The 24,248-nt window shown below is 33.3% G+C and overlaps 1 protein-coding gene across 1 annotated transcript in view; it reads right to left on the minus strand.

The window, feature by feature from the left end:
• Nucleotides 1-24,248, minus strand: part of LEKR1 (leucine, glutamate and lysine rich 1) — a 174,328-nt gene that overhangs the window by 60,003 nt on the left and 90,077 nt on the right. The window contains exon 9 of the mRNA XM_034663981.1: nt 736-817. Within this exon, the coding sequence (XP_034519872.1) occupies nt 736-817 (82 nt within the window). The remainder of the gene's footprint in view (nt 1-735; nt 818-24,248) is intronic.

Here is a 24,248-nt window from a genome sequence, read left to right on the forward strand (position 1 = left end):
GAACACAACATTTGGTTGCTAAGCATTCTAAATATTTATATTTCTTATGAGGTTCATTCTTCCAAAATATAGGAACTGAAAACCAGAGCTGCCAGATTACATACCACAAAGTAAAATAAAAAAAAATGATTTTTCAAAGATTACACAAATTCTATTTTAGTGTTATAATTATAGATGTATGATATTTATACCATAAAGTAATTTTTGAAACTTCTGAAGGAAATTCATTTCTAAAAGCAGTAGTGCTCTGGATATTTTACAAGAGCATTTTCTTATCATTTGTTTTCTAATATTTTCTTTCTCACTTATATAAAGCGTAAGTACTCCAACGTTTTGAAGATACTCAAAGATACTTCTTCAAAGATACTCTCTTTCTGAACTTAAAATTGATAATTTTAAGAAACAACTTTAAAGTTGTCTCTTCTGGATGGATAATAAAGAGACACATTAAGAGAAAAACAATCAGAATATTTCACATTAAGTTACACTTGAACAACCAGGGAAAGCTTTAATACATGAATAGGTACAGTTTCTTACTGAATGAAAGAAACATTTCATGTATTTAAAAATATTTAGAGGTCCTTTAATATACAATACAGGCCAGAAAAGTGCCTGAGAAAAGCAGACCACACTCACACAACTAAATCACTGCCAAAAGAATCACAGAGAACAGATGGTAGGGGTGGGGGAGAGCTTTCTAAAATCTTACAGGTTGTTCCATGTTTACCATCTTACATGAGCTTTTCTTTATAGTTGTCAATCTTGGTCACTGCCTTCTGAAGGTTTAGCCCAACTGCCTCTACTTGACGTTGCAAATCTGAAATGACATGATGTGTTCATCTGATTAGTACATTCGTAATGTCCAGATAGTTTCAGAGTGTAAACCATATTCTTTTAGAATTGTCACTCAGTTCCTGCAGCATACTACACCTGTTTACTCCACTTTGCCTGGATCTGCAGCTCATCTCTTCAGAAACCCCACAGAATTAATGGTTTTTGACGGATCCAATTTATTGGCCTCTTTCTGCCTCCAACATCTTGCTAATTTTCAAACAGCTAATAGGCTAAATTTTACTAATGTTTTTAAAGGAAATTTATGTAGCTGACACATATATGAATTTCTGATCATGTGTCTCACCTCTGAAACACTTGACTGCCTGAGCTCACTCTTGTGACCTAGAACTGAGAAGTATCACTGAGGCCTCCTGGTAGAACTGAAATAGACAAACCAAGTACATGGCTCCCAGTAAAGAATTTGTTAACTCTGTGTACCATCTAATAGGCATTTTAATGACTTCCAAAGCCAAGAAAATACAAGCAGGAAATTGGCTTCCATAGTTTGGGAAATTCAGGCAGTGTTTGAGAAAGATTATCCAAGCAGCCATGTCTACTATGTGTGTGGATGCAGAACTGAAACTAAAGCAGAGAGAACAAATGGCTTGAATGAAGTGGGTCCTGCCATTCGCCTGTGTGTGGGGACTATGATCTGAACCCCCACTGTAATGACAGCCTTTGTTGGCACTTTTTTTTTGAGAGAAAGGTAGAAAACAAACTTACACAGATGGACTAACTGGTTTCTATGGAGAAAATAATTTAACACACTGGAACTATAAAATTTCTATGTTACACTTGCCCAGATATGTTTTAATAACATACTTTTTAATAGTAAACTTTAAAATCTTTATGCATCCATACAAATACATAAAACATTTCTATATATATCGACAATCTGCCTTCTTAGCTTTGTTTTATGAAGAAGAGCCAGTTCCTTTAAATTAGAAAACAAAACAAGACAAAAATCAGAAAACAAATTCACTCTAAACACATCTTAATTAGAATTTGCCAGACATTAATATAAATCTTCATGTTCATCCAGTACTTTATTTAATTTTATCCCTCAAACTTCTAGCTAGGTGCAAACAGCCCCATTTTTCAGATGAAGAAAAAAAAATGCAGATCCTCTCCAATTCTCTTGCCTGGTATCTTACAATATGCTTTTTTATCTTTATTTATTTTTATGCTTTTTGAGAGGGGGAGGGGGAAAGAGAGAGAATCTTAAGCAGTCTCCCTGAATAATGCGGAGCCCAAAATGGGATTCTATCTCATGACCCTGAGATCATGACCTGAGCAGAAATCAAGAGTTCCTTGCCACCCAGATACCCCTTTCCTAATATCTTACAAGGCATTAATGCATTAGCCAACAGTTAAACTGGCTGAAGGCTTTTAACTCAGCTGAAGGGATCAATTTGAGAGAAAGGCCCCTCAAAGTAAAAGTCAATAAGGATTTAACTGACAGATAATATTTGTAGGGTACATTTTTCCCAGTTATCGAGTGGCATCATTATATGAGGGAAAAGATAACATACATATAATTTATTTTTGAGTACAACCTTCTGAAACAAAGCAATCTTTTACGAATGTTGCACAATGGATTTCTTTGTCACTGAGTTCATATGGACTTGCAGAGGGGTTCCATTCACACAGGCACAGCCAAAAGATTTTAACCCATCCTCTGAAGAATAAGGAAGGAAGGAGGTTAGTGTTTGTCGATGGTGCACTCTGTGGCACTATGCAAAATGCTTTCTCCTGTATCATTTCATTTATAGTCACAACTACCATGAAAAACAGATACATATTTTTACTAGTGAAGTCTCTAAGGATCTGGGTAATTAACTAACTTATCAAATGTGACATAGCTAGTTAGAAGTGCTCCCATGATTCAAACACAGACAGGATTCATCCCAAAGTCCTTATCTTTCTAATTCTCCTACATGGGCTCTCAAAATAGAAAAGCTACAAGGGGATATGATATTTGTCCATGACAGCATGGTTAATGTAGCTATAGATCTGTTTTACATATCTAAGAATCTTTAAAGAGGTATACTTAAGATGAATGAAAAGCATTTTACATAAAATATGTAGTAAATTAGCAGAATATCTAACTTCAAGAGATGGTTTAGATTTAATTTTTGAAAGTTTAAAAATTAATATATTATAATTAATGAAAGATATTAAGACAACTATGGTATCACTATGACCAACTTTATGAGACTGACTTCAGAGAGAACAATGATGCCTTCTTATTAATGTCCCTTGGTGCTTTTGTCAAAACATAATCTTAAACTAGATGAAGCATGGGTCTAAACCCATGTAATAAATTTCATATTATCACTTCTACATACAGCTATTGTTAAGAGGAAAGAACTGATTATCTTGAAAACAAATTCCAAATAATTGGTACTTGATATGTGAATTTTATGCAATTAATTCTCAATTACCCGGTAATTACAATAGTAGATAGTAAAAATGGCAGCTAATTAAAACCCGATTTTTATAGCATTGGAAAGTATTCTTTTTTTTTTTTTTTTTTTTTTTTTTTTTTGAGAGCGAGCACATGAGAGAGCACGAGAGAGCTCAGGGGTGAGGGGCAGAGGGAGAGGGAAAGATAATCTCAAGCAGACTCCACGCATGGAGCCTGATGTGGGGCTCTATATCACAACCCTGAGATCATGACCTGAGCCGAAATCAGGAGTCGGAGGCTTCACCGACTGAGCCATCCAGGCACCCTGCTTTGGAAAGTATTCTTAAGCTCACATTTGAATATATTGTACATCATAGTTCAGAATTTACTAGGCTTAAAGGAAAATAAACTACACAATCACAACCCACTCAAGAAAGGAAAAGCTACTATACTTTCTGGTATTATTCTCTCTGCAAACCCACCCAAATTCCCTTCCTCCCTGGTTCAAGCTAAGCATACATAGCTTAGTCTAATTCACAGTGCCCAGTGAGTGAAGAAGCCACTTTCTTCAGAAACTTTACTATGTATTACAGCAGCTCTGGGTCAAAATAGGGAAAGGAAATAACTGTTTTACTCCACAACACAGAAACCACTGAAGGTTGCCATATGAAGTAAATAGAAACGGAAAATACAAGTAATGTCAACAAAGAAATCACTTTATATAAACAGAGAAGATACCACAGAGAATTGAGGGAAAAAAAAAGATAAATTATGAATAATCCATAATGTAAACTGACCAGCAGTGTATAATTAAGAGTTAATATATTTTCATGGCTGTTTCTTTTTTGTTGTTGTTTTTACTTTCGGTTACATTTTCTCTAATAAAGAAGTGTTAAGAATTATTTTAAAAATACACAGAACTTATCTTTACTGTTCTGAATGAGGAGTAAGCATACTATTAGTTTATTATTGGTTCTAGCTGATTAGCAGGGTCATTTTGTTTTTGGAAGCAGAGTGCCCAGTTTCTGTCCTTAATAAAGGAGCACAGCTAGGATAAGCACCAGAGAGATTAAGCCACCTGCACAAGACAGCTCCTTCAGTTCCTGAGGCAAGGAGTTCCTAAATAAGTGTATTGTTCTGTGCAATCCTTCTCTATAGTTAAATAAATTCAACTTCAATTTTCTGTCATTCAGCATGACATTGGATTATGAGGCAAAAGGCCCTAACTGCCTACAAAAAGAAAGGAAGCATTGGCTTTAAACACCATGCAGATGTAAGGCGGAACCCATGGAAACAATCCAAAATTTACAACAGCAAATTCTACTATGATGTGACTGCGTTCTTTACAGATATTAAATAAGAAGCAAATGATTTTAAATGAACAAGACAAAAAAGAGCTCTTAGCCTCTCTTCATATGAAGCCAGCTGCTTGCTGGATAGCATTACACAGGCATCAGATTTGGGGTAATTAGTCATTTAAGAGAATGCTGTTGTTCCAAAAGGTTTGTAGAAACTACAAATACAAAAGGTATTCATAGTTAGCTATTTTATAGAAGGATATAAAACACTACAGTCACTTGGAGAGTATATTTAGTATAACGTTTGAGAAAACAATAAATAGAACCTTTATAGTGGAAAGATATTTCAAACTTAAAGCTTTCTAGATAAAAAAAAATCTGGTTCAAAGTGGAGGAAACTGAGTGTAGGTTCAAGAAGCAGAATGAAAGAATAAGCAAGCAGAACTGGCCTCCCGAGATCCCAATCATGGGATTTTTTTTTTGTAATGAGAAATTGAAGGCTGTATACTTTTTTAAATGGTAGAGATGATTGAGGAAGAGGAAAAACAGAAGTTCACCGTTCTTAACACACTCCTGTGATAGGGTAACATAGTGTAGTGCGTGATCTGCCTATTTTCAAATCCTGGCTCTATTTCTATGAGCTCTGTGACTTTAGTGCTTTAGTTTCCTCATCTATAAAATGGTGACTACAGCATAGGATTGAGAATTAAGGGACTTAATATATGTAAAGAGAACAGTGGCAGGCGCATAGTGAGTACTCCCTGCTAGCTCTTATCACTGGTGGCACTAGGAGGCCACCTGGCTCCCACGCTAATTCCTCTCTGAATCTCATCACTTTTTGGTCTTGAGGACCTTGTTCTTGCAGTTGGGCCAGGTGTCACCAGTGGTTATCCTTGCATGGGCAAGGGTAAAAATGAAGGGTTTAATGGCGTATTTTTCTTTAAAAATATACAGAGTAACAATGGCCATGTTAAAACTTGTTAAAAATGGGTGATGGATTCACCCACATTTGTTATATTATTCTCTGTATTTTCTGTGTTTGACATATTTTATGAAATATTATTTAGGGAGGGGTCTTGCTTGCACAGTCAAGGATGATTGCATGCTCTGTACTAAGGAGTCTAATCAACTCAGTCCTGTGTGTTCAAGGAACAAAAGAAAACAAAGCTTAGAGAACTTGATGTGGAAGTGGGGGATGAGTTTGAAACTTTAAAGATAATGCTTTTGATTCTGTGGATAGCTAGAGGGGTATATAGTAAAAAGGAAGGTTGTTAACTTCATTTTTAAGACATTGCGGCATATTATTTGGATTTGGGAATGATCCATTCTAGAGGGAACCATTCTAGAGTGTTCATGAATTTGATGTACACTTCCTAATTTGCTTACGTGTGGAAAAAAATAGTACTTTTCGCAGGTGTTTCAAAAACTACACAAGTTGTGTTAAGCTATGCATCTCATTTTAATTCTTTTTTTATTTTTATTTTTTTAATAATATTTATTTTGTCATTTTAATTCTTACTTGTCTTCCCTACACATTATTTTTGACACTTACCCATGTAGCCATATATAGATATGATTCATTCCTTTAGGACTGTCATAATATCTAATGTGTGTACATGTCACATTTTACTATCCTAGTCCTATAGTGATGGAACCTAGTTGCTTGCAACTTTGTGTCACCACAAATAATCCTGTGACAAAAGCTTTTTACCCATCTTCTTGTGTACCTATAGGGGAGTTTTTCTGCAGCATGTCCCCAGAACAAACTTATGAGGTCATAGGCATACACACACTTAACTAATGCCAAATGGTTCCCAGGATGGAGGTACCAGTGTCCCTTTCCACCTCACTAAATGAAGGCCCCTGCTTTCCTAACACTTACCAGAAAGAGTTATTTATCTTTTTTTTTTTTTTTGCCAGTTCATACAGTGCAAAGTAGTGTCTCATTGTAGGTTTAATCTGCAGTTCTCTGCTTACTGTTGAAGCTGATGATCTCATTTTAAACACTTCTTAGTCATTCCTGTCTTTCTTTTCATGATTTGCCTTTTCTCCCCCAGTCTCTTTTCTATCTACTTCCATTGAGCTTTCGTTTTCACTCTTTCACAGAAATAGCTCTTTTTTTTCCTTTTTAAAGATTTTATTTAAATTCTAGTTAATATATAGCGTATTACTAGTTTCAGGGGTAGAATTTAGTGATTCATCAGCTGCATATAACACCCAGTGCTCATTACATCACGTGCCCTCCTTAATGCCCATCACCCAGTTACCCCATTCCCCCACCAACCTCCCCTCCAGCAACCCTCAGTTTGTTTCCTATGGTTAAGAGTCTCTTAAGGTTTGCCTCCCTCTTTGTATTTAATCATACTTTATTTTTCCTTCCCTTCCCATTTAGAATACTCTAAATGTTGGGAAGCACCAGGATTCAGTTTGTAGCCCTTCTCTCTACCTGCATTTTCTCTCTAGTGGATCTCATCTAGTCTCATGGCTTTGAATAGCATTTATATAAAGGTGTCTTCCATCTTCATCATCACAACTAATAAGTGCTGAGTACTTACTCTACCAGGCACTACGTTCTACATGCATTACACTAATTTAATCTGCACAATATAAACTCATTAGAATGTAAGTTCCATGAGAGCAGAAACCTTATCTGTTATAGTGTTTGAAACATGGAAGATGTTAAAAAAAATAATTGTTGAATGAATAAATGAAATGTTGTAGATAGTAGAAATAAGAATGCCTGCAAATATATGCTTAAGTTTATGTATCTAAGGTTAAAAGGCATGGAACAGAAAGAGCTGTGTGGTTTTCATTGATAATATCTAATATGTATCTTGGCATTAAAATGCAAACTTTCTTATAAATAGGTTATTTTACTTAGATAGACACTCATTGAGTATCTACTCTGTCATAGGTAGGGTCCATGCAAACTGGATTCAGTCTGCAAATACCAGTAAGATATATTCCCTTGTCATTAGAGAAATTATAATCAAGTGCCTCATTTTGCCTTCAAGATGAATTATGTTTTAGATAACAAATCAATAACGCCTTTAAATCTAAACCTGTTTATTTTTCCAATATTTTAAATGACTTTATTTAGTTAGATGGTTAATTATGTGGCTGAAATTGTGGCGTTTTGATCAGATGTAACTGATGTGAATGAACACAATCAGTATACTGCACTTGGAGGATATTTATATGTATATATTATTACACTGTAGTTTGATGAGCTTAGACTTTTACAAAAGTTAATGTCTCACTTCAATTTTTTTAAATGAGCATTAACAGGAAACCTTGCAGATGTAAGAATATATACCAATAATAGAAGAAAGTTCTATAATGAGTATTCAACTATATCAATTGCAAATTAACATATTTTAACTTTAGCAAACATTTTACAAAGCTCAGATGGTGATATAGCCACTCGGAAAATTCATTTCATTTTAGGGTTTATATTTCAGAGGTTTGATTCACATCTATTTTGAAACAAGTATACTTGAAGTACATTAACATTTTCTGCATAATGCCAGAAAGGACTGAAATAACATTTGGAGATTTTAATATATCAGATGTTAGAACAGGTGTGGATATACAGCTAAAAAGTTGCAATTCAGTCCAGATGTAGTTATATTAAAACCAGAAAATTATTTAGCTAGGTGTGTGTGGACAGGAGAGAGTAGGGATAAGTATTAAATCATGCTAAGGAGATAATCAGATATTTAAAATTTGGAAACGATTTACATTCTAATATTAAGAATCAAAAATTTACTTCAGAATGCAAAAAAAAATGCTTCTAAACCTTCACTGTAGTTTATTCTGAACATTAATCCAATGCAATATAATATGAAAATAACTCTAACTTATGGGGGGGCTTATGAAATATTATAAATCATGGATGGATAAGATAGGAAGAACCTTAAATTCTAATGTTTTTACCTTGATTAAATCTACTCTCTCTCAACTGGCAAATGAAGATAATACATCATCTATATAATAGGAATAATCTTGATGGATTCAGAAACTTCTGAATACTTTAGGACAGTACTCTGTTTTCTGACAAATTTGTACATATAAATAAATTCACAAGCCATACATATATATTGTAACAGGATTTTTCAAGACTGGAAAATACTAGTAATGGATATGGACAGGGACCTACCATGAACAGAGTATTAGCTAAAAATATTTAAGGGATAAAAAGAAAAAGATTTAGGGTTAATAATAAAGGAAATGAATACAGAAAGATAGGGAAGTTTAGATCTAAAAATATTTAAGACATTTTCAAATACAGTCACATAACCATATAAACATCAGTTTCTTTCATGAATCGGTGTGTTTTACAATCAGAATGCTTACAGAGATTTCTGTCTGCAGGGCAATTTTATGCAAAACTGTGAAGGAGCTGAAGTGCATGGTCAGCCACACGGAGCTCTGATTCTTCTTGCTACAGCCTTTCCCCTTGTTGTGCTGGGATGGCAGTAGTACAGGTAAAGGGCAAGAATTTCTTCAAAAGATTGCTTTCATATTTTGTGCTAATTGCATTAAAAAAAATTCTACCAATTACATAATTTAAAAGTGTCAAATCAAAAAACAAAAACAGTTTATAATTTGAAGATGAAAGAGATCATAAGGCAACACTCACAGATATGTGAAAAGACTTAGTATGGGGATATGTATCACAACATTATTTTAACAGAAAAAAAGTGAAAACAACTGTCCAAAACTAGGATACAACTAAATATATTATGCTTCACCCTAAATCAAAATACACTAATACTTCTGACATGGAAAATCTTCATAAAAGAGGAAATGGGGTATTGGAGATTATAAAACTCCATTATTCCAGTCTTATAAAATATATATTCAAAACAGAGAGTCTAGGAGGATATGCAACAAATGCTTAGAACTCTCTGTGAATGTTAAGATTTCCTAATCAATAGTGAACATGGCTTATTTCGGTGACAGAAAACAAAAGAATCATATTAAAGTAGCCTAAAGCATACGCATACCCATCTCATAAGCCATCACATAACCCATCAGGAGTTCCCATAACCTGTCATCGGGTGTCTACTGTCCTCCAGACCTCTTCTGCCTTCCTCTTGTGCTTATCACCAGTACTGAAGTGATCTGGCACAGTAGCTCTCCTGAAGTATAAATTAATGATAACAATATATATGTTTTAATGCTCCCAGGTGGTGGAATTTAAGGGTTAAGAGCCCAAGTTTTGGCAGCACAGTTCTAGAGTTAGGTTCCAATTCTGCTCATTAGTAACTATGTGGCTTTGGACAAATGACTTAATTCTTCTAAACCTAGGTAATCTCATCTGTAAACTGGAGATAATAAAAGTGATTAATCTAGGAGGGCAGGAGGGTGATGATAAATGAGTGCGCCGTGACTATATCATGACTGGGATGTGGTTAGCAATTTGTGAATGTTAGCTATTATTTAGACTGTTGTAATTTCAAAAGCTACCTGAACTCATAGGAATGATTTTTGCTTTTTAATGATGTAAGGATAGTATTAGTGCTTAGCAAGTAGGAGAGGGATGCCAGTAACAGATGAGACATTGGACACTGGGCATGTGGGGTGGTCATTTATTTCTCATTCAGACAGGGCAGCTATTACTCATGCTATTGGCCCAGAAGGTGGATAATCTGTAAATGTCTATGAGCAGCAGATGTGTTGTGTGCCTGGGTGAGTCCATGAGTGAAAGAGTGACTAGTATTGTTAAAGCTAACCAAGGCTGACTAGAATATAAATTAGTGGAGGTAAATGGACCTTTGGGCAAACAGGAATTAAAATTTATAGTTTAGTTTTCCTTTATTATTAAAGGAGTACTTTTTAAATTCTAATACATTATCCCAAATATAATAATTTAGTTTGCTATCAGACCAGGAAAACCAATTCAAAATGTAGTTTAATATTCTATATTTGTATAGTTCTTTCGGGGTTCCTACATTTTGTTAATTCTCTTAATGCTCTAAGAATGTTAGAAACACTATCATATTTCCATTTCACGGATTAAGTAATTGAGTCAAAGAAATTAATAACTTGCCCAAAGGCCTGTAAAAGCATAAACAGAGCCAGAAAGCAGAAGTATTTGACTGCCGGATCACTATTTTTTCAACTGAACCACATTGCTCATTGTGATTATTTTCCACTTTAATAGAGAAGCTACTAATTAAGAAATATAGTACTTACATATGCTACAACATGGATGAAACTCAAAGAGATTATGCTAAGTCAAAGATGTCAGATATGAAAGATTACATATTGTATGGTTCTATTTATGAAATGTCCAGAACAGGTAAATCTATGGAGACAGAAAGTAAATTAACTATCGATGGGAGAAGGGCAGAAAGGTCAGACCATGGCATTTCTTTCTGGGGAGACAGAAATGTTCTAGATTATGGTGGTGGTCATATACTTTTATAAATATCTGGAAAACCATTAAGCTGCACACCTAAAATGAGTGAATTTTATGGTATTTAAATTATCTCTCGATAACGCTATTTTTAAAAAATGCAATGAAAATGTTAAAATATATGCAAAATAATTTTATTAAAATATTTGTGTGTTACTTATTACACCAAAAAGCTTACTGAAAAAAAATTTAAGTTTTATCACTTGGAATAAATTTGAAATTTGGTCAAATAAATTTTAGGAAAGATGTTAATGCTGAAATGATTTATCTGAACTCCATCTTCCAATATTTGTGACTACTGACAAAGAGCAAAGGACTCTTTATTCTGCCAGGTAAAAGGAAAATCATTTAAGTGGACTGATTTGTGGGTCACAATGACCTCTGAGAGGAATATTATCAATTTAGATAAACTGTGTATTTTGGAGTAATATTAGTGTAAGCTAAACACAAAATTATAAAACTTATGTAAATAAGTCTTTTAAAAGAATCAAGAATTTAGTCATCAAAATTTTATATGTTTACTTTCCTGTGAAAAAGATTAAATTTTGGCATTAAGAATTAGGCTGCTATTAATAGCTTATTATTTACTCTTAGACCACTATTAAACTATATGGACCAGAGTTATCACTTGAATTTAAATTTTTGAGTGTCTATATTTTAAAAGATAAATAAAAGGAAGTGTGGAAAAAACAAGGTTAAAAATTTTTATGTAGAAAAATAATGACATAAAAACTAAGCTTGAATCAAAGTTGAAATTATTTAATGGTGATTTAGAAGAAAAAAATCAAAATGTAAAAACATTTATTTAACTTTGGAAATAAGCAAAGAGCATCAGAGTTAGAATCAGATTACAGCACATTATAGCCCAGAGGGTCCTCCAAGGCCTTATCCAACCCATCCATTGCCTAGATGTGGACACACACTCATCAGGGAGAAATGGCATGTCAGAGTCACCTGGCTAATGTATGGATAGTCATCATCCTCTGATTCTTGGCCTAATCTGCTTTCATTTAATACCACATTAGTGGGAATTTGGGGGAGGAGGGAGTGGGGAGGTGGACAGACACAACAAAGAGATAGTTATATAGTTTAAAGTGGAAAGAGAGAAGTTTATTCTGAAGGTGAATTCTAAAAGTAAGAGAATTAGTAATATAAAATATTAGAATGATTTTTAAAATGTATTTTAAAGGAACACAATAATGATATAGTAGTGAGCATAAATCTAAAATTGCAAGTATAAATAAATATATTTCTCCAAACTCCCTTTACTAGGCCCTCATTATTCTGATATGAACTAAACAAGAACATTATAAGAAGAGAAACTTATAGACCAAAATCCCTGATGAACAGAGATGCAAAAATCCTCAATAAAATATCAGCAAACCAAATTCAATGATACATTAAAAAGGATCACACACCCTAAACAAGTGGGATTTAGTCCAAGGATGAAAGGATGGTTCAATACCCACAAATAAATCAATATGGTACACCACATTAACAAAATGAAGGATAAAAATAATATGATCATCTAAACAGATACAAAAACAGCATTTGACAAATTCAACATTTATGATAAAAATTCTCAATAAAGTGGGTATAGAGGAAAAGTACCTCAACATGGTAAAGCCATAAATGACAAGTGACACCTAACATCACCCTCAATGATGAAACACTGAAAGCTTTTTTTCTAAGATAAAGGAACAAGATAAGGATGCCTACTATTGCTACTTTATCCAACATAGTATTAGAAATCCTGACTACAGCAATTAGGCAAGAAAGAGCAACAGGCATCTAAATTAAAAAGGAAGTAAAACTGTCGTTATATGCAGATGACATGCTACTATATATAATGGACACCCTAAAGACTAAACCAAAAACTTTTAGAACAAATAAATGTTGCAGGATACAAAGTCAATAAGCAATAATCTGTTGTGTTTCTCACTAATAACAAACTATCAGAAAGAGCAATTAGGAAGACAATCTGATTTGCAATGGCATCAAAAAGAATAAAATATCTAGGAATAAATTTAACCAAGGAGGCCTGTACACTGAAAACTCTCAGACATTAATGGAAGAAACTGAAAGGGACACAAATAAATGAAAAGATATTCTGTGTTCATGGATTGGAAGAATTAATATTGTTAAAATGCCCATACTACCCCCAAAAAACTGCATCAGTGCATTTCTTGTTTAAATTCCAGTGACATTCTTCACAGAAATAGAATAATGCTAAAATTTGTATGGAACCACAAAAGATTCTGAATAGCTAAAGCAATCTTGAGAAAGAACAGCAAAGTTGGAAGCATCATGCCCTATAATATCAAACTTTCTTATAAAGCTATGGTAATCAAAATAGTATTGTATTGGCATAAAGACAAACATATAAATCAATGGAACAGAATTGAGAGCACAGAAATAAACCCACACATTTATGGTCAATTAATTTACAACAAAAGAGCCAAGAATATTTGGTAGGGAAAGGACTATCTCTTCAATAAGTGGTGCTAGGCAGACTGGATAGCTACAGGCAAAAGAATCTTACACCACCTTATACACAAAAATTAATCAAAATGGATTAAACACTTGATATAAGACCTGAAACCATAACACTCCAAGAAGAAAACATGAGTGGTAACCTCCTTAATTTCAGTTTTGGCAATGACATTTTGGATCTGACACCCAAACCAAAGACAATGAAAGCACAAAATCAACAAGTGAGACCACATCAAACTAAAAAGCTTCAGCACAGCAAAGGAAACCATCAACAAAATTTAAAGGCAACGCACTGAATGGGAGAAAATATTTGCAAATTCTGTATCTGATAAGAGATTAATATCCAAAATACATAAAGAACTCATACAACTTAATAGCCATAAAACAATCAGGTTAAAAAACGGGCAGAGGATCTGAATAGACATTTTTCCAAAGAAGATACACAGACGGTCAACAGGCACATGAAAAGGTGCTCAACATCACTAATTGTTAGGGAAATACAAATCAAAACCACACTGAGCTATCACTTCACACCTGTTAAAATGGTTATTATCAAAAAGACAAGAGGTAACAAATGTTGGTAAGACTGTGGAAAAAAGGGAACCCTTATGCACTATCAATGGGAAAGGAAAGTTGTGTAGCTACTATGGAAAACAGCATGGACATTCCTGAAACATTTAAGAATAGAACTACCATGCAGTCCAGCAATTCCACTTTTGGGTATTTATCCGAAGAAATAAAAACACTAACTTGAAAAAAATACATGCACCCCAATGTTCACTGCAACATTATTTACAATAGCTAAGATATGGAAGCAACCTATGTACCCATTCATGAATGAGTGGATAAAGAAAATGTGGTAGATACATACAGCATGGTATTACTCAGTCATAAAAAAAGAATGAAATCTTGCCAGGGATGGACCTTGGGGGTATTATGCTAAGTGAAATAAGTCAGACAGAGAAAGACAAATACTGTATGAACTCACTTACGTGTGGAATCTAAAACATATTCAAATACATGAATATATTTAGTCAGTCAAAAAAGTACACTGACCCTCGAACAACATGGGAGTTAGAAGCACTGATCCCCTGCTCAGTTGAAAATCTGCATATAACTTTTGACTCCCCTCAAAATTAACTGCTAATAGTCTAATGTTGAACAGAAGCCTTACCAATAACATAAACAGGCAATTAACACATATCTTATATGTTACATGTATTATATACTGTATTCTTACAATGAAGAAGCGAGAAAAAAATATTGAGAATCATAAGAAAGAGAAAATACATTTACAGTACTGCACGTGTATTTACTGATACCATAAGTTTACATTATTTGTTTACAAAATGGTCATCTCTCAGTACTCACCTCAATATTTTCTTACATGATACAAAAAACTGTAGATGTCATATGTGTTACTGACACTAGACATCAAAAATGAAAAAACAGTATATGGTCTGTGTTTGTATGTGCAATTTTGATAATCTTTTTATAATAGATTTGTGTATATTTTATGGCAGTAAATGATAAAATAGACTAGCATCTACATATGTATATCTATATCTATTATGCATTCATGACATACTTAACTTTTTCTTATTTTTTGCAATATTTCTAGGCTATACGGTTTGTCTGAGTTTTTCAAATTGGCCCAAATCTCCAAAAATGTTTCCAATTTATCTGCTGAAAAAAAATCTGCATGTAATTGGACCTGCACATTTCAATCCTGCTGTTCAAAGGTCAACTGTATAACATGGTAGCTCATTTACTGAGAGAAATAATCTAAGAGAGAATAAGAAACAATTAAGAGCATGGATAATAGCAAGTGGATTCCAGGACAAGGGAGAATATATAGTACAGAGCCTGAATGAATACTCTGAAGGAAATAATGGAAGGCAGACGGTGGGGCAGAGAATTAGGCAAGGAAAACAGAAGGTTCAACTAGTACTAGAAAGGAAGCCTTATTGTGATGCTTTCCATTTAAAGCTAGTTCTGCAACAGTGGAGGCCCAGTAAAATGATTCATAGGAAGGAGTATAAACCATGCAAATGCTTAGAATGGGATTTAAGGTTATAAATGATAATAAGCCATTTACAGCACTCATAAAAAATGAATTGAAATACTATCTATTGGATTCTTTGAACAAACTATTATGTTTCTTAAAAATAAGACAAAGAAAGAGTTATGAGATGAGTGCTATATCAGTCTGTCTTTATTTTAATTTGCCCAAAGAAAATCTAAAATGCTATGCCCATTATGTTAATCCAGTCATTTATCTGGGGAGAAGATATTCACTGTGATATGCTGGTTTTCCCTCTTCTCAAATGGTTGACATGATTTCTGGAAAGACATTAATAATTTGGAAAAGCTATAGGTGATGATTTTCAAGACAGCAGAAAATCTTAAGGACATTAATTGGTTAGTAAGAGAAAAATTAAGTATGCATTTAAAAGAAAGCAGAATAAAAAGTAAGAGTGTTGAAGTTCATAAAAATTATGAAAGTAAATGCCATGCGATGGCAGAAAAAGCACAACTAAAAATAATTTGAATGACAACAAAATTGGAGCTAAAGAAATTTGAAGACTATTCTTAATATAGAAGAGAAAAATATCTGTCAAGAATGGCTAAAGTTAGAGTGCCAGAACATACAACCAGTGTTGAGTTAGGAAGTCAGAAATCCTGTGAAGACCCATGAAGAGCTGGAGAATACCTACACACCCAAAGTCAAAGCAAAGATGAGGCCAGTTGGCCACATGTGGTCAATAATGTTCAATAAACATTTGTTGAAAAAATGAAGTTAAACTCAAAGGCATGGTCAGCCCAGGGCCAGGAGATGGGAACACATGAGGTGTGGGAAGAGGCCAATGACTAAGTTCATCGATAGTGGGCAGAAATAGAATTAGACTATCAGAAGTAGAAAACAGATAGTGAGAGGAGGGGAGCAGAAGGGCAGGTTTGGACCCCTGGAGATGGGAATACCTGAGAAAATCCCCAAGAAAGTTTACCAAATTTGCAATACAACACTGTTAAGACCTGAGCCAGAAACTATGCTATCTCTCCTGCACTTGTAGTTTTCCTAAACCACTGTAACCACTTCGGAAAAATGAATTAGAAAGAAAGGATACATTGGTACAATCAGTTCACCAGAAGGGTATTTGTGGATAAAGCAAGAGGTACATTTATGAACATTTTTCTAAATTTCTATAGACAATTTCTATACTGAGACCCTAACCTGGGCGTAAGATTGTGGTGGGGTAAAAGCAAACGAATAAACAAACAAAACAAAATCCCCCAAACCCTATGTCCTTTATCGGTAGATTCATACGAAGCGCTATTTGTCATCACTAGTTGAGATCACTAGTGTCATCACTAGCTTTAATGATCCTGTCCACTCTGGCTTGCCAATTCGAAATAGTTTCAACCAGGAGAGAGTAACAGACAGCCTTTTAAAATGCTTTCTCTCTCTGTTAACACCGTTTGGGCGTTACCCATGGAGCGAACCTATTCAGCAGCAGCAGCAAAAATGAAACCCTAATTTAGTCTTGAAATTATGTGCCACTTTGCCCTGCAATTACACTGTCCTTTAGATGAGTTTATATTGCATCCATAACTATACAACCTCTACATAAATTCTGAATAGATCGGACTCTCCAGCTGCACTTTCGATTTGAATATAGTTAATATAGATTTGAATATACTTAAATATAGTTAAATATAGTTAATATAGATTTGAATATACTTAAATGAAGGTGAGGTCTTAACGAGTCTAAAAACTGTGACTAATTAGTACTACAATGTTTTGGTGAGGTTTTTTAATGTAGGAAGTGGAATGTGAGCTAAATCTTAAAAGATGTGTAAAGTTTTGTCTTTTTTGAAGAAAGGTTATTAAAATAACATGAGAAAAAAATTTAAAAGAGGGGGAAAAATCGCTTATATTTTTCTATCACCCTAAAACTTATAAAAATAATATTTTCATGTTGCCTTCTGGTTTCTATTTGTAAATATATGTATTTTGACATAATTGCAAGTTACATAAAATTGTGAGTTCTTTTGCTATGTAATATTACAATTATAGTATTTCCCATGTTGATACCCCGTGTTCATACTGTCATTTTAAAAGTTTGAATAATGTTCTAGGTGATGGCATATGATCATTTATTACCCATTTCATTAATGTTACAGAAAAAGTATTTCCAATCATTCACTATTAAAAATATGATCTTTACATAAAAATAATTTTTCTTCTTCTGTTATTTCCCAAGCATAGATTCTCAAGAAGGAGATTACTTGATCGCAAACATTTCTGCAGGTTATAAAAATACATAATTTTTGTCATCAAATGAAGGGAAACTTCATCATTGAAGTCTTTGTACTAATTTTTAAAAAGGTGAATTTTTTTGTTTATTTATTAGTGATCAAGCATTTTGTGTTTATTATATTTCCTGTGTTTGTTTCTGTTTTTCAACCATCTGCCTGCTTGGGGTCTTGGGAGTTTTCACACATAGTTAAATAAATTCTTTATATGGTATGGATAGTAACTCTTTGCATACCATCTATGAAACACACATCTTTTGTCCATCTTTTATTTTTAGGTTGTTTGGCAGTTTTTACAGTCAGAGATTTGATATTTTTTATAGGCAAAATCTGTCTATCTTAACCTTTGTAATTTTTTAAAATGTTGCTTTATCCCTCCATGATTTGGGTAAGTTCTGTATACTTATTTTGGTACTAGTTTTTCCTGTTATTTTTTTTTCTTACTTATTTTGAGGTTGATTTTGGAGTATTTGATTTATTTTGTTTTAGTTATTCCTATACCACTTACCACATAATTTTGCTTTTCCCCATTTGTTAATAATGATCCTTACCTTAAAATCTGATTCACCATCTGAATTTGCTATTCCGTTCTGAAAATATACACTGCCATTTTTTACAACTGCAACACACTCCTATAATAACATATTCCAAATATGCTAGGGCTAGGTGGCCAAACATGGTTCTTAGTTTTCAGACTATTTTTAAAATATATTTTTCCCAAGATTTGACCCAAGAACAACTGACACCAAGTAACAGAAGTAATGAGAATTCATTCCAAGATCAACCAGTATTCAGGACCAGAGGAGGAGGTGGGGGAAGCAGGTAATATATATGTTATAGTTTCTTAAAAGAATATAAGATATCATATTCTCTAATGTTTTACTGTTCTTCTAAGAAATCATAATATTCAAAGAAACTGCTTATTTTCTAAGCCAGATTAAAAGGATGAAATGAAAGAGAGGCAAGAATGATAATCTTTGTTTTGAAGGAAAACTTGCATTTTTTTCTTTTTTTAAGAGAAGTAGGGTTGGTGTGGGGCACGAGGGCAGGGGGCAGGGGCAGAGGGAGAGGGAGAGAGTCTCAAGCTGACTCCACACTGAGTGCAGAGCCCGATGAAGGGCTCAATCTCACAACCCTGAAATCACGACCTGAGCCAAAACCAAGAGTCGGACGCTCAAACAATTGGGCCACCCAGGTGCCCCAAAACCTTGCACTTTGAAGAAAGTTATTTATAAGTGTTTAATGCATATTTTAGCAAATGTGTCTTAAATTTGCCCTCCTAAGTAGCGTGGCATTCAGAGTTTTATTTTATTTTTAACTTTATTTAATTTTATAAATAGGTAATACACTCAGGTGATTCAAAATCTTTTTTAAAATATCATACAGTTGAAATTGTTACATTGACATTCATAATATAAATAGGCCTATAATATTCCTTTCTTTTAATATCTTTGTCTGATTTTGGTTAACAGTGTTGCCGTGGCCTTGTAGATTGAGTTGGGAAATAGTCCCCAGTTTTCAGTAGTTTAGAAAATACTGTATAAAATTAAGATCTTTTGTTCTTTGAAAGTTGGTAGAACTTACATGTAAAAAAATATGGTCTTTTCTCTGTGACAAGACATTGCTCCAATTTCTTTAATAGTTATAGGACCATTTAATTGTTTTGAGTAAGTCTTGGTAAGATATATTTCTCTAATAGTATGTCTACGTCATTTAAGATTTCAAAGTTGTTAGTGTAAGGTTGTTAACAGCATCCACTTCTATTTTATTTTTTTACTCTTTATCTGTAGTCACTGCTTATATTTTTCATTTGTGTTTTCTCTCATCTTCTGATCAAACTTGCCAAAGGTCTACTTAGCTGGTTTAAAAAAAAATACCAATGCTTTATTTTGCTGATCTTCTTTATCATCTCTTTGTTTTCTATTTCACTGACTGCTGCTCTTATTATTATTTTTTTTTTCTTCTACGTTCTTTGGGCTTGTTCTTTCCTTCTTATATGACCGTTTAAAGCTATGCATTTCCCTCGAAACACCTCTTTGGGTGTATCCCGTTTTGATTTATAGTGTTTTTAAAGTCATTCTTTAGATATTTTACATTCATTATAATTTCTGCTTAACCCCCAAAATTATTCTGTATTTTTGTAAAACTGTGAGTAAAACTGTAAAATTATGAGTGAGCCAACTGAAGTCCAATGAAAAAAAGAGAAAAAACAAAAGAAAGAAAAATCTAACAAGCTTTCAGGAAAAAGAATGAATTATCTTTAAAAGAAAAAGGATCAGAGCTACAGTAGATTTCTCATTTGTAGCACTGAAAGCTAGAAGTCAAGAGCATCTATAGTCTACGGAGAGAAAAGAACCCAAGAATCCTAAATTTAGCTGAGATACACTTACATTCATCAAGCTGAGAATTACATTTTGTATTTCTAAGGAACATTTATAACACTTGATCATGTATACAACATAAAGGAAAGCTTAACAAATTCAAAAAGGTCGTGTAAGTCATATTATTTAGTCAGAATACCCCCAAGTTAAGGAAAGAATAAGAAAGTACCTCCTTCCCCAAATAATTATACTTAGAAATTAATATACTCCTATGGGGCACCTGGGTGGCACAGCAGTTAAGCGTCTTCCTTCGGCTCAGGGCGTGATCCCGGCGTTATGGGATCGAGTCCCATATCAGCCTCTTCTGCAATGAGCCTGCTTCTTCCTCTCCCACTCCCCCTGCTTGTGTTCCCTCTCTCGCTGGCTGTCTCTATCTCTGTCGAATAAATAAATAAAATCTTAAAAAAAAAAAGAAATTAATATGCTCCTAGATAACCCTTTCACCAAAGGAAAAAAATTAGAAATTACAGAGTATTTAGACAGCGCTTAAAAGGAGAGTAATTCATATTAAAAATATGACATAGAGAAAATTTTCCTCAAAGGAAAACTTATTCCATTAAATGTCTATTATTAAACAAAAAAAAATGAGAAAAGAACTAAGTACTCCCTTCAGAAGTCTGAAAAATAAAAACATACAAACAAAACAAAAAGAAACTAGGAATAGGAAATTAATAAACATAGAAGTAAAAAGTAATGTTATGGAAAATAAAAGTAATGGAAAGCATAAAAAAATACAGTCTAGCTCTTTGAAAAGACTAAAAATAAAGGCTTTGCAAGCTTGATAAATTATAAAAGATAAAACAAAAGTAGACAAGATTAAAAATCAGAAACCAGGCCTAGCCATAGGTAGAGAAAATATTTAAAAATAAGACTATTTATGATATTCACTTAATTTTAATACAAAACTCTGATAAAATTAGTGCCCCCAATAAAGAAAAATGTATAAACCAATCCTACTTATTAATATACATGTACCAAATTTATAAATAAAATATAACCATGTAGCAAATGATATATTTAAAAAGTAATGACATAGGGCTTATTCCATGAGACCAAAGATGCTTCAATATCAGGAAATTCAATAATACTAATCTATTTTACCAGTTGGTTAACGGGGAAAAAAAATACTATTATATAGATGCTGAAAGGCATTTAACAAAATCCAAAAGCATTTCATATAAAACATCTAAGTGAAATTGGAATAGGAGTAAAACAGTTAATTAAAAATAAATATTTACCAAAAACATCAAATATAATCCCAAGTGGCAAAACACCAAATAATTTCAATTAAAATCAGGAAGTAGATGTGGATGCTCAATGTCATCATTATTATTTAATACAGTCTCAGTACAAAGGAATTTAAGAAGATATGAACAAGACAAGAAAATAAAATAACAGATATAAACACTGGAAAAAATAGATGAACTCTTTATCAGGGGAGTTAGAGCACATGATATAATTGTAGAACTAGAAAATCCGAGAGCTACTAGTAAAAAATTACTAGAATTAATATGAGGATTTTATAAAGTTGCCGGATATAAGACAAATACACAAAAAACAATAGCCTTTCTTTATTCTATCAACAAATACCAAGATATCTGATCTTCTCCCATTCTCTTAATTAAAACTGCTCTTTTTCCTAAAGCCCTGAAAACTGATGCTGGACAACTTGAGGGTAGCTTCAAAGAAATTGCCACAAAAGTCATGTATAGACAATCTTTATGCCTGTTGCATTATGGGCCATTCAAAAGGATCACCAGAGACATTTAAATTACAAACCAGAAAAATTCATCTGATTCCCACTGCCTGATCCCAGTCTGTCTGAGGATGTTTCAAACCCGACATCTGAAACTCTTCTCACTGGCAGTACTGGAGACTCAGACACTGAGTTTGTAATTTGCTTCAACCACTAACCTATATCTTTCTTTTTTTTCTATAAAAGGGCCTCTTATTAATTATCTGGTTGCTTGCTAAACAAAACAGTCTATATGATGGCTAATACCACCTGCTCCACAACTAAGGCCTTAAGTGACTCTCAAAATAGCATCACATTATTAAACACTGAAATAAAACAGTTCTCCAAAATAAAATGGCATTAGATACTTTAACTGCTATACAGGGTGAACATGTGCCATCATAAAAACAGAATGCTATGTATATATTCCAGATTATCACAAAAATGTAACAGAATTGCTAAAAGATATATTCAAATTGGCATTTTAAACAATCTCTCCTTCTCCTTTAATAATTGGTTAAATTCCTGGACTGGAGGAGGATTTTAGTCAACTATCAAAGGTCTCTTTATTGGGCTTCTTTTTCTCATAATAATTTTAATCATGTCTTGCTGTTTTTTTCCAATGTCTCTCCACCCAGTGCCAAGACTCTTTCAGTGCCATAACTTCAAGCTGACAGATGATCCTTTCTACTCAAGGAGATTCATATATGTTGTGTACCTTGGATTCAGCTGTCTCTGCCTTTCATAACTCTTACATCCCCAACTGACTAATGTTGACTACTAGGTAGGGACAACTCTATGTCCATATTCATCCGGAAAAAGTTACAGAGGATAAAACCTTTCACCCTCAGCAACCTTAAAAATTTAAGAGTCAAAACTGTTCAGGGGATAAATGATGAGAACAAAGGCAAGAGAAATGCAGCTAAAACAGTCTCCTTACAATGTTCAGCCTGCAGATAAATCCCTGAGACAGGCAGAGTGTGACATTCCTCAAGGAACTCATGGCTGCCTTACTGTTGATGTTTCACTGAAGACTAAAAGCAAACTTATCTTAACAATGGCCCTCCAAGATCCCGGAGACCTTGCTCTTAACATGCACAAATTCCTTAGAGGCTATCCCTAACTCCCACTAACTAAAAGGTATATAACAAGTTACACCTCATAATCCCAGTGCAGCTCTTTCTGCCCATGGTCCTGTCCCTATGCTATAATAAACACACATTTTTGCACCAACAACAACAAAACAAAAAAACAAATATCAAGAAGCTGAAATAGAGAAAATAGTCAATTTATAGTAGATGCAAAAACGTGATAGTCATAAATTTAACAAGAATGGCAAAGAAACATATTCAAGTAAAACTATGAAATCATTTAAAAATAAATAAATTTAAAGGTACAAAAGGACATATTATATTCTTGAATGAGAAGACTTTGATAATATTAAAAAGACTTACTGTCACTAAAATGTCAATTCTCCAAAACTTAGAATATATATATAATGCAATTCCAGCTAGAATCCCTGTTGGGATTAGAATTAAATGAATTACCTTAATGTTTATGTAGAAGAATAACTGCTAGTGAATATGTAATAAAAGTATAAACTGGAAGAGAAAAACGTTACTAGGCATCTATTTGGAGTCTTTGGATTATTAGTAAACAAAGGATCTTAAAAAGTTCAAATCAAAGAATAACTCCTCCAAATATATATTTAAAAAGAACAGTGGTGAGAGAAAAGACTTACCAGCTATGAGAATATGTTATTAAGTCACTATATTCAAATGAATATGTATTAGTGGTATGTTTAATAAATTAGTGGAACAGAAGAGAGAACACAGTAATCAATGCTAGCATATATAAAATTTTAACATATGACAGATGATAGTTCTATTCAGTGGAAAGGATGGATTATTTAATATATAATACTGATAGAACTGGTTATCCATTTGCAAAGAATAAAACTAGACCCCCACATCTCACACCATATAAAAAATAAAAATTACATGTATTAATGACTTAAATGTAGGAAAACTCAGGAGACTATCTGTACAATTTAAGAATGGGAGGCACTATTTGAACCAAAACTAACCAGAAATAATAAAAGACAGTAATTTCATCATATCAAAATGAAAACTTTGATATAGTGAAATTTACCATAAAAAGTCAATAGACAAATTATACATTAGAAAAAAATGAATATAAATTATAATTACTATACTTATAAACTGCTTTTAAAAATTATCAAGGAAAATTCCAATAATGCAATAGAAAATTGGCAAAATCTACAAATAGAATAAATCCACAGAAGGGAAAATTAAAATATCTGATATCGGCTCCAAGTTCATGTAATGAGTCCTTATTT

The sequence above is a fragment of the Ailuropoda melanoleuca genome, chromosome 1, assembly GCF_002007445.2.
Source record: "Ailuropoda melanoleuca isolate Jingjing chromosome 1, ASM200744v2, whole genome shotgun sequence".
Taxonomy (NCBI): Eukaryota; Metazoa; Chordata; class Mammalia; order Carnivora; family Ursidae; genus Ailuropoda; species Ailuropoda melanoleuca.